Genomic DNA, 20,365 nt, shown 5'->3' on the forward strand with positions numbered 1-20,365 from the left:
TAAGCTTATTAAATTTATTTTTTGTAAAAATATTTGTTTTTAATTAGACATTAGAGATGTTAAGCATTTGACCGTGTGCGTCTACGTGTACGTGTAAACCTATAAGTGTTTTTACAAGTACACGTAACTAACATCGTGTTCTGTTTAACAATCTGTACGTGTAGCGGTACGTGTAAAACGTCATTTCAACAAGTCACTTTACAATCCATTTGTATCAAATAATTCTATGACTTTGATTAAAAAAGATACACGGATGTACGTAATAAACTCTCAATATCACAACAAACACCGCCTGAAAAATACACATTTTTAATTTGGGTTTAAGAAGCTACATGTTCTTCCCTATGTGTACATATGAATCTACACGTTGTGAACAACTTGTAGAATTACGCGCTATGCAAAACTGATGACGTAAATCGCAGTAAATTAGGGGATTTCCCTAGCTACACGTTACACATAGACGTACACGGTCATCTGCTTAACCTCTCTATTAGCATTTTTTAACGCATTTTCTCTTAGTAATTTGTAAGGAAATAACCCTCACAAAAGTTATAGTTAACTATAGTTTACTATAGTATCAAAGTTTTTTCACTATAGTAAATCAAAGTATTTTTACTATGGATCTCAGATCGTTATATTCTTTTATTCAATTCATACCTACACATTTTTTATATTAAATTGAAATATTATTTGTATATTCACACATTATTTCCAAATTTTACATTACTGTTATCGAATTTTAGAGACTTTAGGCTTTGAAATCTCCAAAAAGTTTTAGAGTAAATTTTCATAGTATATCAAAGTTTCAAAGTTTTCGCTATAGTTAACTATGGTAAATTTTTGTTAGGGAATGCACCTTTCTGATAAAAATATTATTATATTCATCTCCTTTGTCAGAACACTATAAACTCCTGTGATGATGAATTGTTTACTGTCTTAGCAATGCCTGTCAATGTAAAATCTGGCATTTTCAGATAGCCTGCTGCTCACAGCATCGAAATTTTTGGTGTCCCTACAGATTTCGATGGAAAAGTTTGCTATATTTTAACTCTCTTTTTTAATGTTTGAATTAAAATTTTCTGAATCCATCTGAAAGCTAGTTTTTTTTCCATATGAAAATCATATCTTTAATATAAATTCTTCGGTGATTTATGTCATGAAGCACACTTTTCACATATGATCTCGTTTTCATCTTCTTGGCAGAGATCATTTATAATAAGTTTTTAACTCAGTGTAGTGATCATGCTTACTTTAAAAGTGAATTTCTCTTGTGAGTACAATAGGGAAAATCATGGGGTTTTCTGTGTTCTTTGATAGAATGTTCAACTGTGAAAAAAAATTAAATAAATACTTCTGCACTTATAATGATAAAATGTATATTGCATTATTTATTGAACGAACCTCTTATACAGTAGCATACTAGGAATTCGTTTCCCATATGTTTGTATACGGCAAAAGAACACCTGTTTGAAATTATCAATTTTTAAGGAGGCTCATTACACCACTTTTTGATGACGCACTACACAGAAAAATAAACCTCCATTGTTTCGTCCGTTTTCTTCTGGGGACTAATTGCACAGATTCACTTTGCTGATGATCTAAATCTTTAAAACGCTCTAAAAATAGACTACATGCGATGTTGAAAACAATGGGAACTTTGTAACGGATTCATAAATAAATCACGGACGAAGAAGGGTTACTTTCAAGTAGAGACCAAGGAGAATGACAGTCAAATCTTTCCTACCCAAGTAGTGTACAATGTCATAGCGAAAGCAGCAAGTTCTACCCTGACAACATGTATGTATAGAGGAAATTCGAGTTGAAATCGACAACTTTGTTGAAATAAATTATAATTGACTTGCGCTTTTAGAGAACTGTACTCTTGTTGGTTTGTGTGCTTGTCTCTATATCTTTGAAAAATGTATATTTATTCTAGAAATTTTAGCTTATTCTAAATCTGATATGTTCAACCGTTCCTGAGTGTTTTGAGTCAGGGGGGTTTAGGAAAGATAACTCTTGCAAGTGGACTTTTTATTAAAATTATTTTATAAATTGGAATTTTCATTTCCTTAATAGATTTTTCATTCAATTTTTCACTTGTTATTCATTAATATATATTTCTTGTCTATTTGCAACTGATTTTCCAAATTATTCATGCAAAGATTAAAAAGAAAATCAGATAAATTCTGTTTTAGGAGAAAATTATTTTTTTCTATAAAAAATAATATTGAATATTATGAAGTGTTGTTATATTTCTTACATATCTGAAGATGATATCCTTCACTTGACACTTAGATTTCTGCAATACTATTAATCAGAAACTTGAAATAAAACATTTTACCAAAATCAGAAAAAAGATTAATAATCTTTAAAAATATTTATTGTATCATAACCTCCATTTGAATATTTGAAATCTTCATAAAAAGTGGTGCTGTTATGAAATCTAAAATAAACTGTGGATGTAATGAGCCTCCTTAAAAACATATTTAATTTAGTTGGATTGTTGATATACGGAGACTAGGTCACATACATGTACCTTTAAATGGTATCATTTCCTTTATATCTAATATTAGCGATCTACTAAACATGTTCCCTGTCATGCGCTGTTTGTCGCTCTTACCAAATTAAAGATGGCGTTCAAGTCTTGCCACCTGAGTTTACTTGGTGTGTTTGCCAGCAGTGTGCTTTTGGGTAAGACTACTTTTCTAAGGCACATTCTATAAATTATAAATGATTATCCATGAAAAAAAAACTTTAATCGTTTAAATTGCGTAAAAATTCATCAAGTCAAACCTGTTGTTTTTCCCATAATAAATCTAGAAAGTAATAGATTTGAACCATCAATATGCATTCCCTCTTTTCGGGATTGTGGCTTCTTTGTGTTTAAAAACCACAATATTGTAAAATATAATTATTCCGAAACTTGCAACTTATTAAAAGAATTTAAAAGGAACAGGTGTATTGAATAGAATTATACTAAATAGCTATGATCAATAATAGGAGGAGAGGCTCTGACGAGAAAAATATCAAAAATTAAAAAAAAAAAAAAAGAAAACAAAAGTTACGACCAAAAAAGGTAAAAAAAAAACATATTTAAAAAAGGAAGAACCTCTACTAAAAATATCTTCCCACTCTTATCTTCAATGAAATTTTTATTTTCGATCACTCTGCAACATTAAGAGGGCGGGATGCTGCCGGTCTTTGCACGAAAATTTCTTTTAAAAATAGGTAGTAAATTGCTTTTCCGAGACAAGAAGTTGCAACCTCCAGCCCCCGTTTATTACAGGCCTAGAAGAAGACTGCCTTTTAGGTATTTTTGCAAGTTGTTATAGATTAATGTAATCAAACGAACAAAAACAGGTGTTTCAATATGGCTTTTAAATGCGCCTTGACTAAATGAATAACAATATTGTATCCAAACACACCTAACAAGACAATTGAAATGTGAAAACTGAAAGTATTTTTGTAGCTCGCCATCTTGCACAAAAGTTCAATATTAAAGGGAAATACCCTTACAAGTTCATATTGCGTCTTCATTTTGTCTTAATTTCGTTCATGTGTAATGCATTTGTCTCTGGAATGTGGGCGCCTAGAGATGAGATTTAAATTTTCTTTTGAAAATTTACACGTCTGAATTTCAATTTGGAATCGTGATTCTTTATTAAAGCATAGATCTAAAGCAAGTTAATGGTTGAAATACCTCTTTAGTATGTGCACAACCATTGTCTTATTTGTACCTGTGTTATGTAATGTCCTGGGTAAGAGAGCGTGATGTTTGGTGTGCGTTGAGATGATATATAAAACTCTACGTAATGAAAAGGACTCTTTCTTTTCAAGTTCGATGTTATTTAAGGAGGGATTTTTGTCTAGTTTACAGGTGATTTTTAAAATTTTCAATTGGCTGAAATGTCTTATATTTAGATGTTAGGAATTTAAAAGATCATACTTTTCTTTCTTCTCACAATTTTAAATATAATTGGTTGAAATCTAGCAGGACCTATATTTATGGCGGAGCGGCGGCTTATTGAAATAACTCATTTTCTGCTTGTCAAACTTACTACAAAGTAATGAATTTATAATTGTATATATTGAAAAGTGAATCACTAAAGAAAACATTGCTTCGTATGCAATATCGACATATAATAATGTAAGATTATATCAGTGATTAGACATGACTGAATTCTATTTTTTTTTCAGATGTTGTGGAAGCCCGCCTTTGTTACTTTTACAACTACTATTATCGGAGCTACGACATCTACTACTGCTCATACTATTTGTACGCAAGTCATAGCCATGTTCTATATATATATCAACAAACATGTCAACTTTAATGGTTTACAAAGAGAAAAAAAACGCATCTTAATTAGAATTCCCAGGACTATTTGATAAGGTTACTCATTTGTAAGAAACCCTTGTTATGCTTTTCATTATACTCTAAAACTTCAAGGACCAATAACCAAATCTTGTTCAGAGTATCTACAAAAAGAACGCTATATTAAACAAAATAAGAGATCAATAGCTAAAAAGACTAGTGGTTATTTCGAAAGGTGAACACACTTTAAGCTCGCCCCTAAAAAAATAGTAAAAATATATACAAAAATACGGTTCACTAAAGTGGAAAAAGTATAAACGGTGTAAATACTATCAATCGAACATAAAAAAAACTATAGTAAAAAGTGTGATACTCTAAATAACTATGAAAGAAGACTTTCCTACTTTGATTAAATATATTTTAAGCCTTGATGCAACATTATGAATCATTATACCCTACACTAGCAAGAAATCTAATATTATGTTTCATTCACCTAACACGGAGTTTAGTAAGGAATAAATATATATATTTTGATAATCTAGTATACTACATGTATAGTATAAACTATGGGACATTTTACTCAAAATGATCAAAACTTTGACACTTTTACTTATCATGATTTAAATTTTAAAATTTTACTTAGAATGATTAAAAAACTTTTATACTCTTTTACTGCATTAAAAACTACTTTGATTTACTTTAGTGAATACCATTGAACATTGATTATTCGATTTGCTATAATTAAAAGTTTACTATAGTATACTTTAATAATATCGTTAATTACTATTTCAGCATAGTATATCCAAATAATAACACTATTATAAATGTAATGCTGAAAGCTGTGTATACATACGAAAAAAAAATCAATATAAAACATGTACGTAGACTTAAATTCTTTTTTTCATTTTAACATTCTTTAATCAAGCATTATATCAGATAGCGATATCATAATTTCTTTCGAAGAACATTGATCACACCGATATATTTCTGTATCAAATATGGAGATAGCGAACAGTAATCAAACTCAAAGTCCATAGAAAAAATACAAATGAGGGGCAGAGCAAACAAGGACCAATTAAAACATCAGATGTGGGATAAAGTGCCATGGAGGAGTAAGCATCCCCTGCTGACTGGTCACGCCCGCCGTGTGCTCCTTGTCATGATCGGGAAACCGGAAAGATCCGTAGACAATTCAAATTAAAAAAAATCTTACTTAGAACATGCCAAAATTGTATACAATTAGTAACGTGTCAGTTTTGTTACGTTGCAATTTTTATCATTGATTAATTTGAATATTTCTTGCAGAATTTTTTATTTTTATTTTTTCAATGATATCAGTCTTTTAGAAATGATATTCATTTATTTTTTTGTTTTGTGTCAAATGTACAAAAACTACATCTATATACCTGAAAATACATGCCTTAATTTATCCGTGTTTTTGCCGTAATCAGTACTGCATATGGGACGGACGCTTTGGGCATCATGAGTTCGATCGTGAGATCGATCCCCAGCGAAAGTGCTAACACATTTCTGACTGCCATGCACTATTTCGGCATAATGTGCTTACGCTATATATATTAGTTGGCTATTGATAATATACAGACAGCACAAGGCATAATTAAACAACGAAAACTATAATTTACGTTCGCAAACAAGTTAGATATAGTAAGATTTTAAAATATTCTTGTAAAGGGTTATTACAACTTTATTATCCAGTGTCACCAGGGAAGGAAGAGAAACATTGAATATAATTAAAAAAATGACCCTTTGATTGGTGGAAAATGTTTCTGTATTGATATTAAGGTGTCCAATATAATATAATATAATATATTAATATAATATAATATAATATAATATAATATAATATAATATAATATAATATAATATAATATAATATAATATTAGTCTTGGGTGGAAATGTTCCTATATCTATATTATTCGCTCTTTAAGGTCTCTTAGATAATATATATATATTTGTGATTGTGTATGAAGAAATAGGTTCGATATCAAAAACATGTTATCTCATTTTTTTTTATCAGGTCTAGTGGTACCATCGCGGGAGCGGTGATTGGAACAATAATTGGCATTGCAATTCTCATTGGACTATTGGTTTTCTTTTGCTGTATCAGACCACGCCGTATGGCGGCACGTGGCACAGTACTCCAACCAGCTGGAACCAATGTAGCAGTCGTTTCCACAACAACTGGTATAAATCTGAATATCTCATAATCTTTATAGGTTAACTCTTCTTATAGATTTCAAGAATCATTTTTTTAGCCAGGTCGTTCATGTCGTTAATGAACACAACATCTGAAGAGGTTTGTTAAAATTCTTCAAAAGAACTTCATGTATATACAGTATATGAATATGTTTGTCCCCAGTATAGTCATATTTAATTTTTTGCTTTTAAATGTACTAATTTATAAATATTGTAAAATCTGACAAAAAATATTACAGTTTGGAAATAGGTTATATGGATTTTTTTTTTTCTGAAGTCACAATCTATTTGTATATTCCATTAGTTGTTAGAGGACGAAATGGGCAAAATTTGTTCAATTTTAACAATGACAATCGACGGGACGTAAACCTGTCCAAAAATAATTTTCAGTTCAGTTACATGTATTTCATTTATATTTTAATTCTGCACGTAATATCTCAAGATTGGATTGGAGCAAATCTAGACTTTGCACTAGGTAATTCTTAATTAAAATATCAATGTAAAATACACCTTTCTCTCTAAAAATCACGGACATATTGAATTTACGTTATTGTCTTGTCGTCATATGTAATTTTGTTCAGATTTGACGAAGTAAATCGTTTCATAATAATGTCCTACAAATGAAAATAGCAGGGGAAATAACACACAAAGAGCAACAAATCAAAGAAAACAAAAATTTAAAGAACCAAAAAATAGTCGTATTTATTGACGTTTCTTTTTATTTATCTACAAGGTGTGCAATATGGAGGTGGTTATGTCAACACAGCTGGTAACCCCCCGGGGACTCAGCCTTCCTACCCACAGTATACATATCCTCCACAACAGCAAGATCCCCAGACTGGATACCAACCCCCTCCACCTTACAAATAAACTAAACAGTGGAAGAGTTCTGTGTGACTATCAACAAAGTACATGTATTGAACAATTACACTTGTGTAATCTCAATCATATGATTCATTTTATATCTATATAATATTGTCCGGTATATATTTTTATAGAATAACAAATCTGTAGACATTTACTACATTTTACTTACGTCATTAACAGAATCATCATTATTATACTGATTTGGCAGGTCTTATCTTGATATACTTTTTTGAGAGAAAGACGAAGAGGTGCAATGGAAAAAAAGTTTTCATTCTGATGTAAATATATTATTCATTTTCCTGTGCTAGTATTTTTTTTTCAATTTGAGTTGGCATGTTTTTGGAGAGTAAAAAACCCCATAAAGTTTGAAAGTAAAATGAAATGTGAAATGGATTATTCTATTAAAGAAAAAATTTCTTAATATTTTCATTGAATCTTCCTTAAAAAATCTATCAACTACATGGGTAAGAAATCTTATAATTCGAAGAAAAAAATTGAAATCATTTATGTGTACTTAAATTGAAACAGATTACACGACGTGCTGAAAGTTTCTGATACACTGTCTCCGAATAGCGTACATGATGTGTCTACTGTATACAGGGTTATCTTCGCCCTTTCACACTTGCAAACGATTTTGTCCCGTTTTAAATTCGCCCAGTCACATTTCTGTTTAAGAAATTAAATTATACTGTTTTCTTTGAATTCGCTCCGTTTTAAATTAGGCCTTCTGTGGGTAGTGCGAAACGGGTGAAAATAAAACGGTTGCGAAAATTTCCCTGTATACGGTATTAAAATCGGGCACAATTCTGCTTCGCGTGTACCTGGTGTCAATACTGTGTAAGAAATCTTAAATTTTTGAATGAAAATTGAAATTATTTACGTGTATTTAAATTATTGAAAACCGATGACACGACGTTCTGAAGTTTCTAATACATTGTCTCGAACAGCGTATCTATCAAAATCGGGCACAAGATTCTGTTTCATGTGCATCTGATGTAAACAAATGGCGGAAAGCAAACAGTTTGTTTGTTGAAATGTACTGTACGTACTTTTATATGACGTTCAATGATATTTGAATCATAGTTTTTCAATATGTTACTGACAGCGAAAAATAAAATGTTAAGGTGTTTAGCGAGATAAATTTTATACAGTTAGTTTGTGACCGTTCCCTCGCCCAGTATTGATTTCAAATTTACACCCTTGATGAGTCCGTATTAGGTCACACAAACTAATTGTGTAAACTAATAGTATATATTGCATAATAATTTGCATACTTTTCAAACGCTTGCCATTATGCTTGTTCTAATTTTGAATCTTGTTTTGTTAGTGTATCGTATAGTAAATTTATATCTGATTAAGATTTACTATGTTCATTTCCTTGATTGTATATTATACATTCATATGTTTAATTATATCTGTATGATTGCTGCGATAATACAGGTTAAAGCACAAGTTCTCCTTCCCTAACATTTTCAATGTTTTGGTGCATCAAAAGACGAAAATGTATCGAAGGTGTCCAGTTATTGGAGATGCATTGCCTGTGAGCACATTCAAATTCACCTAATTTAAGGGATATTTCTTTTAAGTGTCCTTATACTTTTTTTCGAAAAGCTTCATTGACTCAATTTTACACGTCTAGGAGAACCGGAATGAATACCTCACTTACAGAAAAAACAAGATGCTATTTATTCTGGTCAAAATTGATGAATATTGTCGATATAAGGGATATTTGTACAAGGTGTTAGATAACATCCGGGATCCCATATATTAGACATTCAACTTTGGTCAGGAGAGGGCTCTGGAAATGACCGGTTGACCGTCAAAAGAAATATAATTTATAAAATCTGCAACCCCTAAAGCTAGTCCGGTCCCAAAAGGCTAGAGTGTCTATAATATCGTTATAAGTGATGCATAATACAATGGGCAAGATACATTCAATATCCCATATTTAGACGTTATCTTTGGTCAGAAGAGGGCTTTTGGCCTGATTGGGTGACCATTAAAAGGAACTGAGTTTACTAGACCTCCAAACACTATAGCTAGTCCAGCCAAAAATGTCTAGATTGTGTATACTGCTGCTAAAAGGGATACACACACATGTAGTATAATTGGCTACATAACATCCAGGATCTCATATTTAAACCATTATCTTTAATCAGGAAAGAGCACTGAGAATGACCGGTTGACAATTAAAAGGAGCTGAGTTTACAAGACCTCTGACCCTTATACCTAGCCCGGTCAAAAACGGATAGAATGCAGATAATGCCGTTATTTGGGATGCATAGTACAAGGGGCTAGACAACATCCAATTTAGACATGCATCTTGTTGTTTAACGCATCGATTTGACCACTGCAATAATTCAACTCAAATATCAACTGCACAAAAGAAGACAAAAATACCTTTAACATAAATAATATAATTATGAAAATAAAAATATTTTTCAAGCTCATTACTTTGCCCTTGAATGGCTGCTTAATTTAGCCTTTTGAAGAGTGATCTTTGTTGATATACCTTAGCTGGAAGCAAAAGTCTAATACAGCGAATAATGACATTTTTTAGCCTAATTCAGATCTAATACTAATGCTTATCTGTCGTTAAAAAATGAATTTCCCGCGATGACCGAAAACGAAAGTAGAGATGCAAAAAAGTATTATAAATGAATGCTGATTCCCTCTTTTACTTTACTGAACGATGCCTAAAGTCTTCATCCTCTTCTAGAATACTTAATCTCCCCTTTTTTCGGCGGGGATTTTGGCGTAATTTCTCGTAACCAAAGTAATCACGGAGATTTGTGCACCTGTCGTTGTCAAACAATTGCTTGAAATCTGTGTAAACATCGGAAAAAAGCGTTTGAATGCTCCCAGTTCAAATGTGTGTATGGAGGGGTGGGTTGGTGGGTTGGTTAAGGGAGGTGGGTGTGAGGGATGTAGTTGGACAAGACTAGGACCGGACAGTTTGTTACCAATCAAAGATAGATTAATTATAATTATTATTTTCAAGACAGATTATTTGTATTCAAAATATGCCCCGTCCCCCAATCAGAATCAAATGATCACCCAATATTCTTAATTCCAAAGCAAATTGGATGACCTCTAGTTCCCGTACCCCCTTATATGCCTACCACTACTTCTATTCTTCATATAGGTATACAAATAACTTAATTTAAACCACCAGGTAACATGTATTATTTTGGTCTGCATACTGACATAATAATTGGCAGACAGTCAATATCAATATGAAGACCAGAGGTCATCGTAAGTGTTGATATTATGTAGAACTCATCAATATTGAAACGGAGATCAAAGGTCAACATAAAGGAGACCAGGGATCACCTAATTCGGAGACCGTAAGTTAATATCAACGAAAATCACAGGTCATCATTACAAAGACCAAAAGTTACCTACTATGGTATGTCGGAGACAAGTTGTCCATTATTGGCATGATTGTAGTTTTGATTTTTCAATACGAAAACAAGAAGTCACTCTATATGGGATACTTATATGCCCAGTGTTCATCTTATGTTTTACAATACGGAGACAAGAGGATACCTGATGTGGATAGTATATCACTAGGAAGACCAGTATTCATCTTATGCGATGTATCAATTAGAGGTCACCTAATGTGGTATATCAATACAGAGACAGTGACCATCAAATGTGCTACATTCTACTACGGCTATGCAAACATCACACAAATGCAGTGGCCGTTATTCCAATGATCATAACCGTCATCAACAAATTATTCAACAACTTTGAATAGGTTTCCTCTAACTGTACTCGGGATGTAGGCTTCTTTTGATTGCGACGCAAATTAGTGGGAATTACTTGGAAGAAAAGTTTCATTTGGGTTCGGATTACCTCGTGCTTTGTCTAATGCGTAAATTTCGCATTAATAAAAATAGCATCGGAATAATTTACTTGTTACACACGAATTGATGATGTGATACAGATATAGAGCATATATTATTTTGTAAGATTCGGTATTGGAACAGCTCCCTTAACATCTAGCAGTGGTACTCTAATTCATTTTTATAAATTAAATCCTATATGTATACATCTGTATATCCATAAATCTTTTTAACAAATGAATCCGACCTTTACTAAGCAATTTATAAGAAAAACGAAAAATTGCACCAAAATTATGTAATATCGTTTAACATGAATAAAATTAAAACTGGAAAATAATTTAGCTTGCTTAAACTTTTCATATGGTCCAGTCTTGTATTTCAAGTTGAAGACTACACCTTGTATTCTTACAAATATACATCGACCATTGCTTTCAAACATTTTAATTACAAGAAAACTCTACAGCACCTGGATATCGAATACCTGAAACATAATCCTCTTTCGTGTTCATGTTCTTTTTCACCCTATATTTATAGTCCTGTTGGACACGTTATTACTTTTGAAGTAAATATAGTTAATAATGAAGACCTTAGATCACTAATTTTAAAAGGTCCTAAATATAGGGAACCCTGATCCCTTAACTGGCGTCGTAATTTCATACATATTATGAATTATGTAGAGGATTACGCCAGGCGTTGAGTAAAAGAAGACCTTGACATTTTTTTAAGAATGGATTAAATATTTCAGATATATGTTAAAATCAAACGATTGAGGGACAGTATAAAAATCATCTATATTCTGTATTTAATAATTCAGAAGTGAAAAAAGAATTAGATAGAGTGCACGATCAGTATGATCAATTAGCCTCCGTTATTTTTATCTCTTTCTCCAATCCAAAATCTGTGTGACTAACTGGACGGTGGGGGTTAAAGGCGTCGGAATGTCCCTGCTTCTCTCGGTCAACTAAGAGCTGCCCTGTAGGAAGGGTTGAATAATATCCCTTTGAGAAAGATAAATGTACTGATGAACTCCATACAGAGGTGAATCAAGACTGTAACGAATGCGCGAGGGAGATAACATTTTTTATTTTCACTTTTTGGGGGATATGAATTTCAATAACCCATGAATTATCAATGAAAAACAAGTGAGCTTTTGGAAACTTGTTGATAGTTGATGATCTTAAATGTTAAATAACAATACTAGAAAATATGCTCGAAAAAATATATCTAATTCACCTCAAAAGTGTACCCTGCATTTCCTCTCCATTCAGTATAGATATGAAGAGTAATTTAATCACATATATTGTTCAAGTTATTGAAGAAAATCATCTCTTTATCGCTACCGGCCACGGTAGCCTAGTGGTAAGGTGTTCGCTTCATGATTGGGAGGCCCGAGTTCGATTCTCGTTCGCCGTACCGCGTCAAACCTAAGACTGTTCCTTCGCCAAGCGCCCGGCATTAGAAGTGAAAGTCACGGGTCTTTCGGATATGACCTTAAAAACGTAGGTCCCGTGTCACGGTAGGCATTGGCACGATAAAGAATCCTCACTGCTCAATGGCCCTGAGTGCCGAGTATAGGACTAAAGAAGCCCTTCTCCGGCATACCGTGACGTCTCTATATGAGTGAAAAATTCTTGAATGGGACGTTAAACAATATACAATCAATCAATCAATCTCTTTATCGCTAAAAATTAATACGCTAAAAATAGATGTCAAATTTAAAGATAAAATCGCTAAATTTGCCGTTCACCGAAATAACCCATTATAGATTACGGTATTCGATCTAGGGTCTCACTAGGGTCTAATAATAACTTTTGCCTTGCTGAATCGTTGGCAAGCACAGGAAGAGTTGTTGGCTTTCTTAGCAATGTTTTGAATATGACATTCCCAGTGGAGCTTGTAATCAATGGAGACTGCCTTAATTTGGTTCTGAGCTATAAAGTTTGGACATGATTGGTAAAGTTCACCTCAATCAAAGATCTTTTGTTGGCAAAACGTACAAGGGTCGTTCAATAAATAATGCAATAGACCATCTAAAAGAAGAAAAAGTACGTAATACATATTCTTAACATTTTCAAACCCTCAAAGCATTCCCTGTTATCCTTTACATATGCCTTATGTCTTTGTACCCATGGCCAGAAAACCACAGCATACTCATCTTTAGGGATACCCCAAAAACACCGATGAATATCACTTCCAATTACTTATCTAATACTGCACAATCTTCCTTTGATTGTTTTCATGCGTTTTTGGAATAAAAAAAAACCTCACAATGGCTGACATCTAGCGAATATGCGGATATCAAAGCTCTGTAAACTTTCTTTTCTTTAGAATTTCATTTATTTCTCTGTTCTTATTTGCAGCAGCGTTGCCAGGTGCAAGAAATTTAAAAGGGGCGGTGTTTGGATTTTTTGCAGAAAATCTGTTAACCGTTCCTCAGTGCAACTTTTAGCATAAAAGTTACCATTGATGCTCCTTCCTTTAGGTGTATGTACATGCTTTACTGGACCTCTTGAAAAACAAGAGGACCAAGGACCTTAACGGTCACCTGAGTATAATACAACAATTTAGAGGATCCATAGAGTATAGAATGAACTAAAAGGTGAAGCTTTGTTGCCCATAAGCAAGAAAAATAGGGTGATCAGGATCAACAAAATAATTAGTCTACTGTTTATTAACAGTTCATAAATTAGCTTCTAATCTGTTCCCCATTTATCACTATCACCATACAGTATATTAACAAATTATCAGTGATTCTGTACTATTTTAATTCCTTGATAAAAATCTCTTACATTGGACTCTTGGTCTTTGATGAACATTGAATAAGACAAGTTATTTTTGTCTCATTTTTATTTATCTATTACTTACAAGTCTACCTGATCATTTAAACTATAAAAGTACTTTTTGCATTATACAATAAAAAATAATTCTCCTATTCTATTAACCTTTCAAGTACATTATTTACAGTGATTACTGTAAACCAACTATTATTCGCGTCAACTTTTATTCGCGATTCGTCGGTTTGAAATCAATCCGCTACGATTAATTTTCGCGACTGAAGAAACATTCTCTACAGATACAAAGCAGTGATAAATATTCGCGAGTTAAAGTAGGTCGCGAAACTCGCTAATATTTCTCGCAAGCGAATAAAAGTTGGTTTACAGTAATTATCAAAAGTAAATGGTAAAGGAAAATAACTCCTCTCATTTGAATACAAATTGATAGAGCCCTGGCCAGGACCAGATCACTTGTGAAATCTTTATTAAAACTTTTACTCCTTTTGCCTCTGATATGCTCAGGTGCAGAGAAGATTTTGAAAGAAATAATGCATTTTTACTACAGATTCACTATATTATCAATAGAGCCCCCCACCCTCCCCCGCACCAGAACTCTTCCCTTGGGGCCAGGAATTTCACAATTTTGGTAGAGTCACCCTTGCTTATTATAACTATGTATTCAATTTGTTTCAATAATATCCAGGAGTAGAGAAGAAGATTTTCAAAGAAATAATGCACTTTCAAAATATGACCTATATAGCCCCGCCCTAGCGCCAGAACCCCTGACCCTGGGGCCATGAATTTAACAATTTTGGTAGAGTCATCCTTGCTTATCATAACTATATATTCAATTTGTTTCAATAATACACAGGAGTAGAGAAGAAGATTTTTCAAAGAAATAATGCACTTTCACTATATGATCTATATAGCCCCGCCCTAGCACCAGAAATTTCAACATTTTGGAAAAAGCATCCTTGAGCACCATTACTATGCACTTAGTTTGTTTAAATAATACCCAGGAGCAGAGAGGAAGATTTTCAAAGAAATAATGCATTTTCACTATATAATCAATAGAGCCCTGCCCTACCACCAGAACCCCTGACCCAGGGGCCATGAAATTCACAATTTTGGAAAAGGCATCATTGCTTATCATAACCATGCACTTAGTTTGTTTATATAATATCAAGGAGCAGAAAACAAGATTTTCAAAGAATTAATGCATTTTTACTATGTAATCAATAGTCCCCACCCTAACACCAGAACCCCTGCCCCTGGGGCCATGAATTTCACAATTTTGAAAAAATCATCCTTGTGCACCATTATCATGCACTTCGTTTGTTTAAATAATACCCAGGAGCACAGATGAAGATTTTCACAGAATTAATACAATTTCACTATATAATAAATAAAGCCCCGCCCTAACATCGGAACCCCTGACCCAGGGGCCATGAATTTAACAATTTTGGAAAAGGCATTATTGCTTGTCAAAACCATACACTTAGTTTGTTTAAATAATACACAGGAGAAGGGAAGAAGATTTTCAAAGAAATAATGCACTTTCACTATATGATCTATTTAGCCCCGCCCTAGCACCAGAACCCCTGACCCTGGGGCCATGAATTTCACAATTTAGGTAGAGGGCCCAATGCTTATCACAATCATGTCAACAGTTTGACTGCTTGATGTCCAGGAGTAAAGAAGAAGATTTTTAAAGATTGCATCTATTTTGGTGATTTTAGCCCCACCCCTGGGACCCCAGGGGGGCAGGGACCATGAAATTCATAATTTTTGTTCCCCTTCACCCAAAGACGCTATATGCCAAAATTGGTTGAAATTGGTTGAGCTGTTCAAGAGAAGAAGTTGAAAATGTTCAAAAGTTAACGCACGACGCACGACGACGGACAAAAACGGATAGCAATAGGTCACCTGAGTGACTCAGGTGACCTAAAAAATGAAAACTTATAGAATATGCTTGGAGCATTTGTTTCTCTTTACAATAATAAGAACGATAGCTTTTTTTATTCCACATTTTTTTTGGAAATAAAAAGTGCACCAATATTTTGTCATTCATCATACAAACCAGAGACATATAAGAGAGGGACCGCTGACTCATTTTCGCGCCAAATTATCTTCCTGTTTTCGCAGCGCCCCCACCGGGAGGCATAGAAAGACTTCCTGTCATAACAGCTGCTGTGTTGTCTTCGCAGCCTTTGGGGTAAATATTGCGATTATATTCTATATTTTATTATATATAGCCTGTACGTCAATTACTATTTACATAAGTTGATATCTTAGATGTATTTTTCCAGCTATAACGAGTTATAAAAAAAAAAAAAACCGTAGAACTTTAGATCATCAGATGTTGACACGCAAGTCATGGTCACATCGATACAATAATTTGAGTTAAAATTTTGTCTTGTATAAAAGTTGTTCCCATATATCATCATGATAATTGTAGAATCAGGCCTGTAAGAACCGGTGAGCAAGGGGAAAATAATTTTGCCAGTATACAGGCAAGTAGTTAAGTATCATTGTTAAGGGGGGGGGGTACATCTGAAAATCTTGGACAAGCAAAACCAAAAAAAAAAAAAAAAAAAAAAAAAAAAAAAGAGTAGAATTGTCGGAAATCCTATTTCATGGAGAAGGGGGGGCAGCTTTCAGTGGATATTTTCAACAGTAAAAGGTTGTGTAAAAGGGTATGTTTGGAAAAGGGGAAAGCCCCCCCCCCCCGATACTACATGTTACATGTCAGAGTGTATACAAAGCTTAACATTAGAAACTACTGTACAGTTACTATAATGTGTCCCTTAAAAAAATATTAAATTAAAGTCAGACAAACTATTTTTTTGGCTCAACCCAAATTTCTAAAATAGGTTGTGTCCCCAGAACTGAAATTCCCTCCCTCCTATGGGGCCTGAGAGTTTCTCAACATAAGACCTGATGATAGTCATGGAATGTATTATTTTATCTTAAATGTTGATGGTTTTATGTAGTCTGTCATGTGATTGAATTTTTGTATATCCAAGAGTGAATAATCAGCATGTTAATTTTTTACATCATGTAAACATGTAGATACTCATTATTCAATTTTATGAAAATTGGTTCTTCATGTAATCTCCAGGTATGAAATCAGTTTCTTCAGCAACAGATACAGCTTGCCAGCAGTGGAAATGCAGAATGCTTATTTTAATGTGGGACTTTATTCCCACCACCATAAATCTATTAAGTGAGTGGCAATTTTCTTTCTATTATGTCACAATGATTTTAAAAAATATATCAACCTGCTACATGTAACTGTTAACATCTAAATTTGCATCAGGATCGATGTCGAATGCTGCCATGATTTAAAGATAATTATGCTCTTTGTGAGGGGATGCTCCGCCTTTAGGTGCCCTTGTTTTAGGGGGAGAATGTTTTTTTAAAACTGCTTTTATAGTGTGTGTGTGTTTTTTTTTAAACATACATACAATTGCCCTAACCCAGGTTTCATCTCATGAAGCTATTAAATTCTTTATTCATTGATTTGCATTTTCCTATTTTCAGATATTATGGTACCTCTACTGATTGATTCTACAAGATTCTAAAGTTTCCTGTTGTCTTTCAAAAGACCTTGACCTGCTTTATAATGGTGTTTTAAGTGAGATCTTACGATGAAAAAGGCAACGAATAGTAGTTTAGTAAGCTGCAAAGCTTAAAATTGTATCATGCTGCTGCATCAAACATGGCCAAACTCGAATCGCCACTGAAACAAACATTGGCTTGTATTGCACTACTGTTGCGAGGTTTTTCAACAATACAGCAACTGAATTAATGATATCCTTAACTTTTAATGGTAAAATATGAGCTATTCTCAGTCAAGGACATTTGTAAAGGCTTTTTTATGACTTCTGAGAATTTAATGATTGAATATTTTTCCACATATCTTTCCACTCCTTGGACTGTAAATTCTGAGTAAAGAAAAGCTTATATGTGATGAACCTTTCAAATTTCAATGTGATGTATACAAACTGGAATTTACTACAAGACCTAAATGTGTCACAATAAAACATAAAGTCAACCAATACATATTTTTGTCTTTTTTGAACACCTTTTTCAAGTACACACACACACACACACACACACACACACACACACACACATATATATATATATATATATATATATATATATATATATATATGATAAAAAGTCTTAGTGGTCGGAATAAAATAATTAAAATAAAGAAGAGAAACACGAAAAACCTCAGTAAAGCATTGGGCCTTTCATTCTATCTTCAGAAGCTTTACAAAAGCTTCTGAAGATAGAATAAAAGGCCTAAAGCTTTAGGTTTTTCATGTTTTACTTCATTATTTTAAGTATATATATATATATATATATATATATATATATATATATATATATATATATATATATATATATATATATATATATATATATATATATATATATATATACAATGTTATGCTCATGCAAGAGTACGTTTGCCATTTGAATTTGAATAAAGGACATAATAACCAAGTACCTCTACATATTCACAAAGAGTCTTTACCATCCTTTCTATGATTTTTTTCACATTCAGAATATTTAAATTGTATAAAGGTATGTTACATATAAATATACTTTGTAGAAAATACAGGGTTTTTGTATGGGCAAAACATTCTTTAACTGTGTCAGCTTGCAGGGCTGATATACATGTATATAAAGTATTCATTAAATTTTATTTTTGGCTTAATAAATGTTAAGAATGCTTGAATTGATGAATATCAATAAATATACTGTAAACTTCAAATTATTTCATTTTTAATTAGAATGTAGAACTAAGAGAAGGTCAGTCTTCCTGCATATAAGTACCACATAATAAGTCTAAGGTGTGCAATGTATAGAGGGCTCCTAAAACCATTAGCAGTACTTGAGTTGCATAGACCGTGTGCACTGTGATGGGGTTTTCTTGATCAGCACCACTTTAGTTAATTTTTTTTCAATTGACTTTTTTTTTTGCAAAATGGCACCTTTATAAATGCAGTAAATGATAAAATGTATGAGTTGCTTGATTAGACTACAAGTCACAATTTATGCTTGGTTTCATGATGGTGTATTTTGTGTATTTAGATATGTTATAATAAAAAAAAATAAAATAATATATTTTATATACCACAATATGATATTTTAAAAGAGGGCTTATTTCAGCACTTTTTATTTTAATTTTAATGAATGTATACAGATATATTTATATAACGATATAAAAAAAAATACGGGAAATACACAAACCTAGCTGCATGAAATCTAGCACGTAACATTACGTGCATGTATAGGTAACCACTAAATAAAATAATGCATGCCAGTGCAAAACCAACACTGCAAACAAATGGCCTCGTCAAAAAAGGTCTTCTTATCCTACACTATAAAATACATGTTACAGTGTATTTCTCATTGTAGATGTTGTAAAGAAGACAAGCCATCATGAAAAAAATGCAACTCGAGTCGGGGTTAGAAGATCGATTCCATCTATTTACTGTAGATAAATTTGTTCTCAATTCTTTTTCGTCATGAAAATGAAAGTAACTCATCCCCCTACGATTAATGCCACGGGTAAATTTTGCTTAAAATCGGAGTTGTAGCGATGTTTACTACCCGTTCTATGATGAAACGCCATACTGTTTATAGTTTCTATGCCTCCCGGTGAGGGCGCTGCGAAAATCGGAACATCATTTTTCCATTCGGAATTAGAGTAGCCAACTTAAAGTGAAAAGTCTAGAAACGTCCCGAATGAGTCAGCGGTCCCTCTCTTATATGTCTCTGTACAAACTTAACAAACTTTTTATCTTAAAAAGACCGTAGGCACATTTTATGCAAGTTTTCTGTTATGTAATTTTAAGAAAATGTCACCTTTCACCCACTTTGACTCCTATATTTTAACTCTCTTTTTTTACTTTTGAACTTCTTTATCAATCCGAAAACTATACAGCGTTAAAGGCTTTTCTTTCCACATATAAAAATCATATCTTTAGTATGCGTTTTTCGGCGATTATGCACAGAAGTTTTCACATACGCTCTCATTTTAATCTTCTTGGCAGAGATCATTTATACTATTTTCAGCTCAGTGTAGTTACCATGCTTATTATAAAAGTGAATTTTTTTGCGAGGACAATAGGAAAAGTCATGGAGTTTTCTGTGATTAGGAGCTCTTTATTTCAACGTTTGAACTGTGAAAAAATAAAATTAAGTAGATCTACATTTACTTTGATATATGTTTGTATACATGTTTGTTGCATTATTTATTGAACGACCCTTGTTTTATTTCACACTTCTCTGGTTTAAAACTCATTATAAAGTCATGTCTATCATC

The 20,365-nt window shown here is 32.8% G+C and overlaps 1 protein-coding gene across 1 annotated transcript; it reads left to right on the plus strand.

Annotated features, from left to right (window-relative positions):
• The first annotated feature begins 2,630 nt into the window (after positions 1-2,630).
• LOC133194904 (uncharacterized) lies at positions 2,631-7,699 on the plus strand. Its single transcript, XM_061330804.1, has 4 exons — positions 2,631-2,691; positions 4,198-4,276; positions 6,352-6,518; positions 7,264-7,699. Exons 1-4 carry the CDS (start codon positions 2,631-2,633, stop codon positions 7,398-7,400), a joined length of 444 nt encoding a protein of 147 aa, XP_061186788.1. The 3' UTR covers positions 7,401-7,699.
• The last annotated feature ends 12,666 nt before the right edge of the window (positions 7,700-20,365 follow it).

Source organism: Saccostrea echinata, unplaced genomic scaffold (genome assembly GCF_033153115.1).
Source record: "Saccostrea echinata isolate AGI-Se365-2 ecotype Australia unplaced genomic scaffold, CSIRO_AGI_Sech_v1 ptg000029l, whole genome shotgun sequence".
NCBI lineage: Eukaryota > Metazoa > Mollusca > Bivalvia > Ostreida > Ostreidae > Saccostrea > Saccostrea echinata.

Excerpts from the sequence above, each read along its gene's own strand:
- LOC133194904 (XM_061330804.1), top strand. The coding sequence starts at position 2,631 with ATGGCGTTCAAGTCTTGCCACCTGAGTTTACTTGGTGTGTTTGCCAGC. Across the intron at positions 2,692-4,197 it reads TGCCAGCAGTGTGCTTTTGG|ATGTTGTGGAAGCCCGCCTT; the intron begins GTAAGACTACTT and ends TTTTTTTTTCAG. Across the intron at positions 6,519-7,263 it reads AGTCGTTTCCACAACAACTG|GTGTGCAATATGGAGGTGGT; the intron begins GTATAAATCTGA and ends TTTATCTACAAG.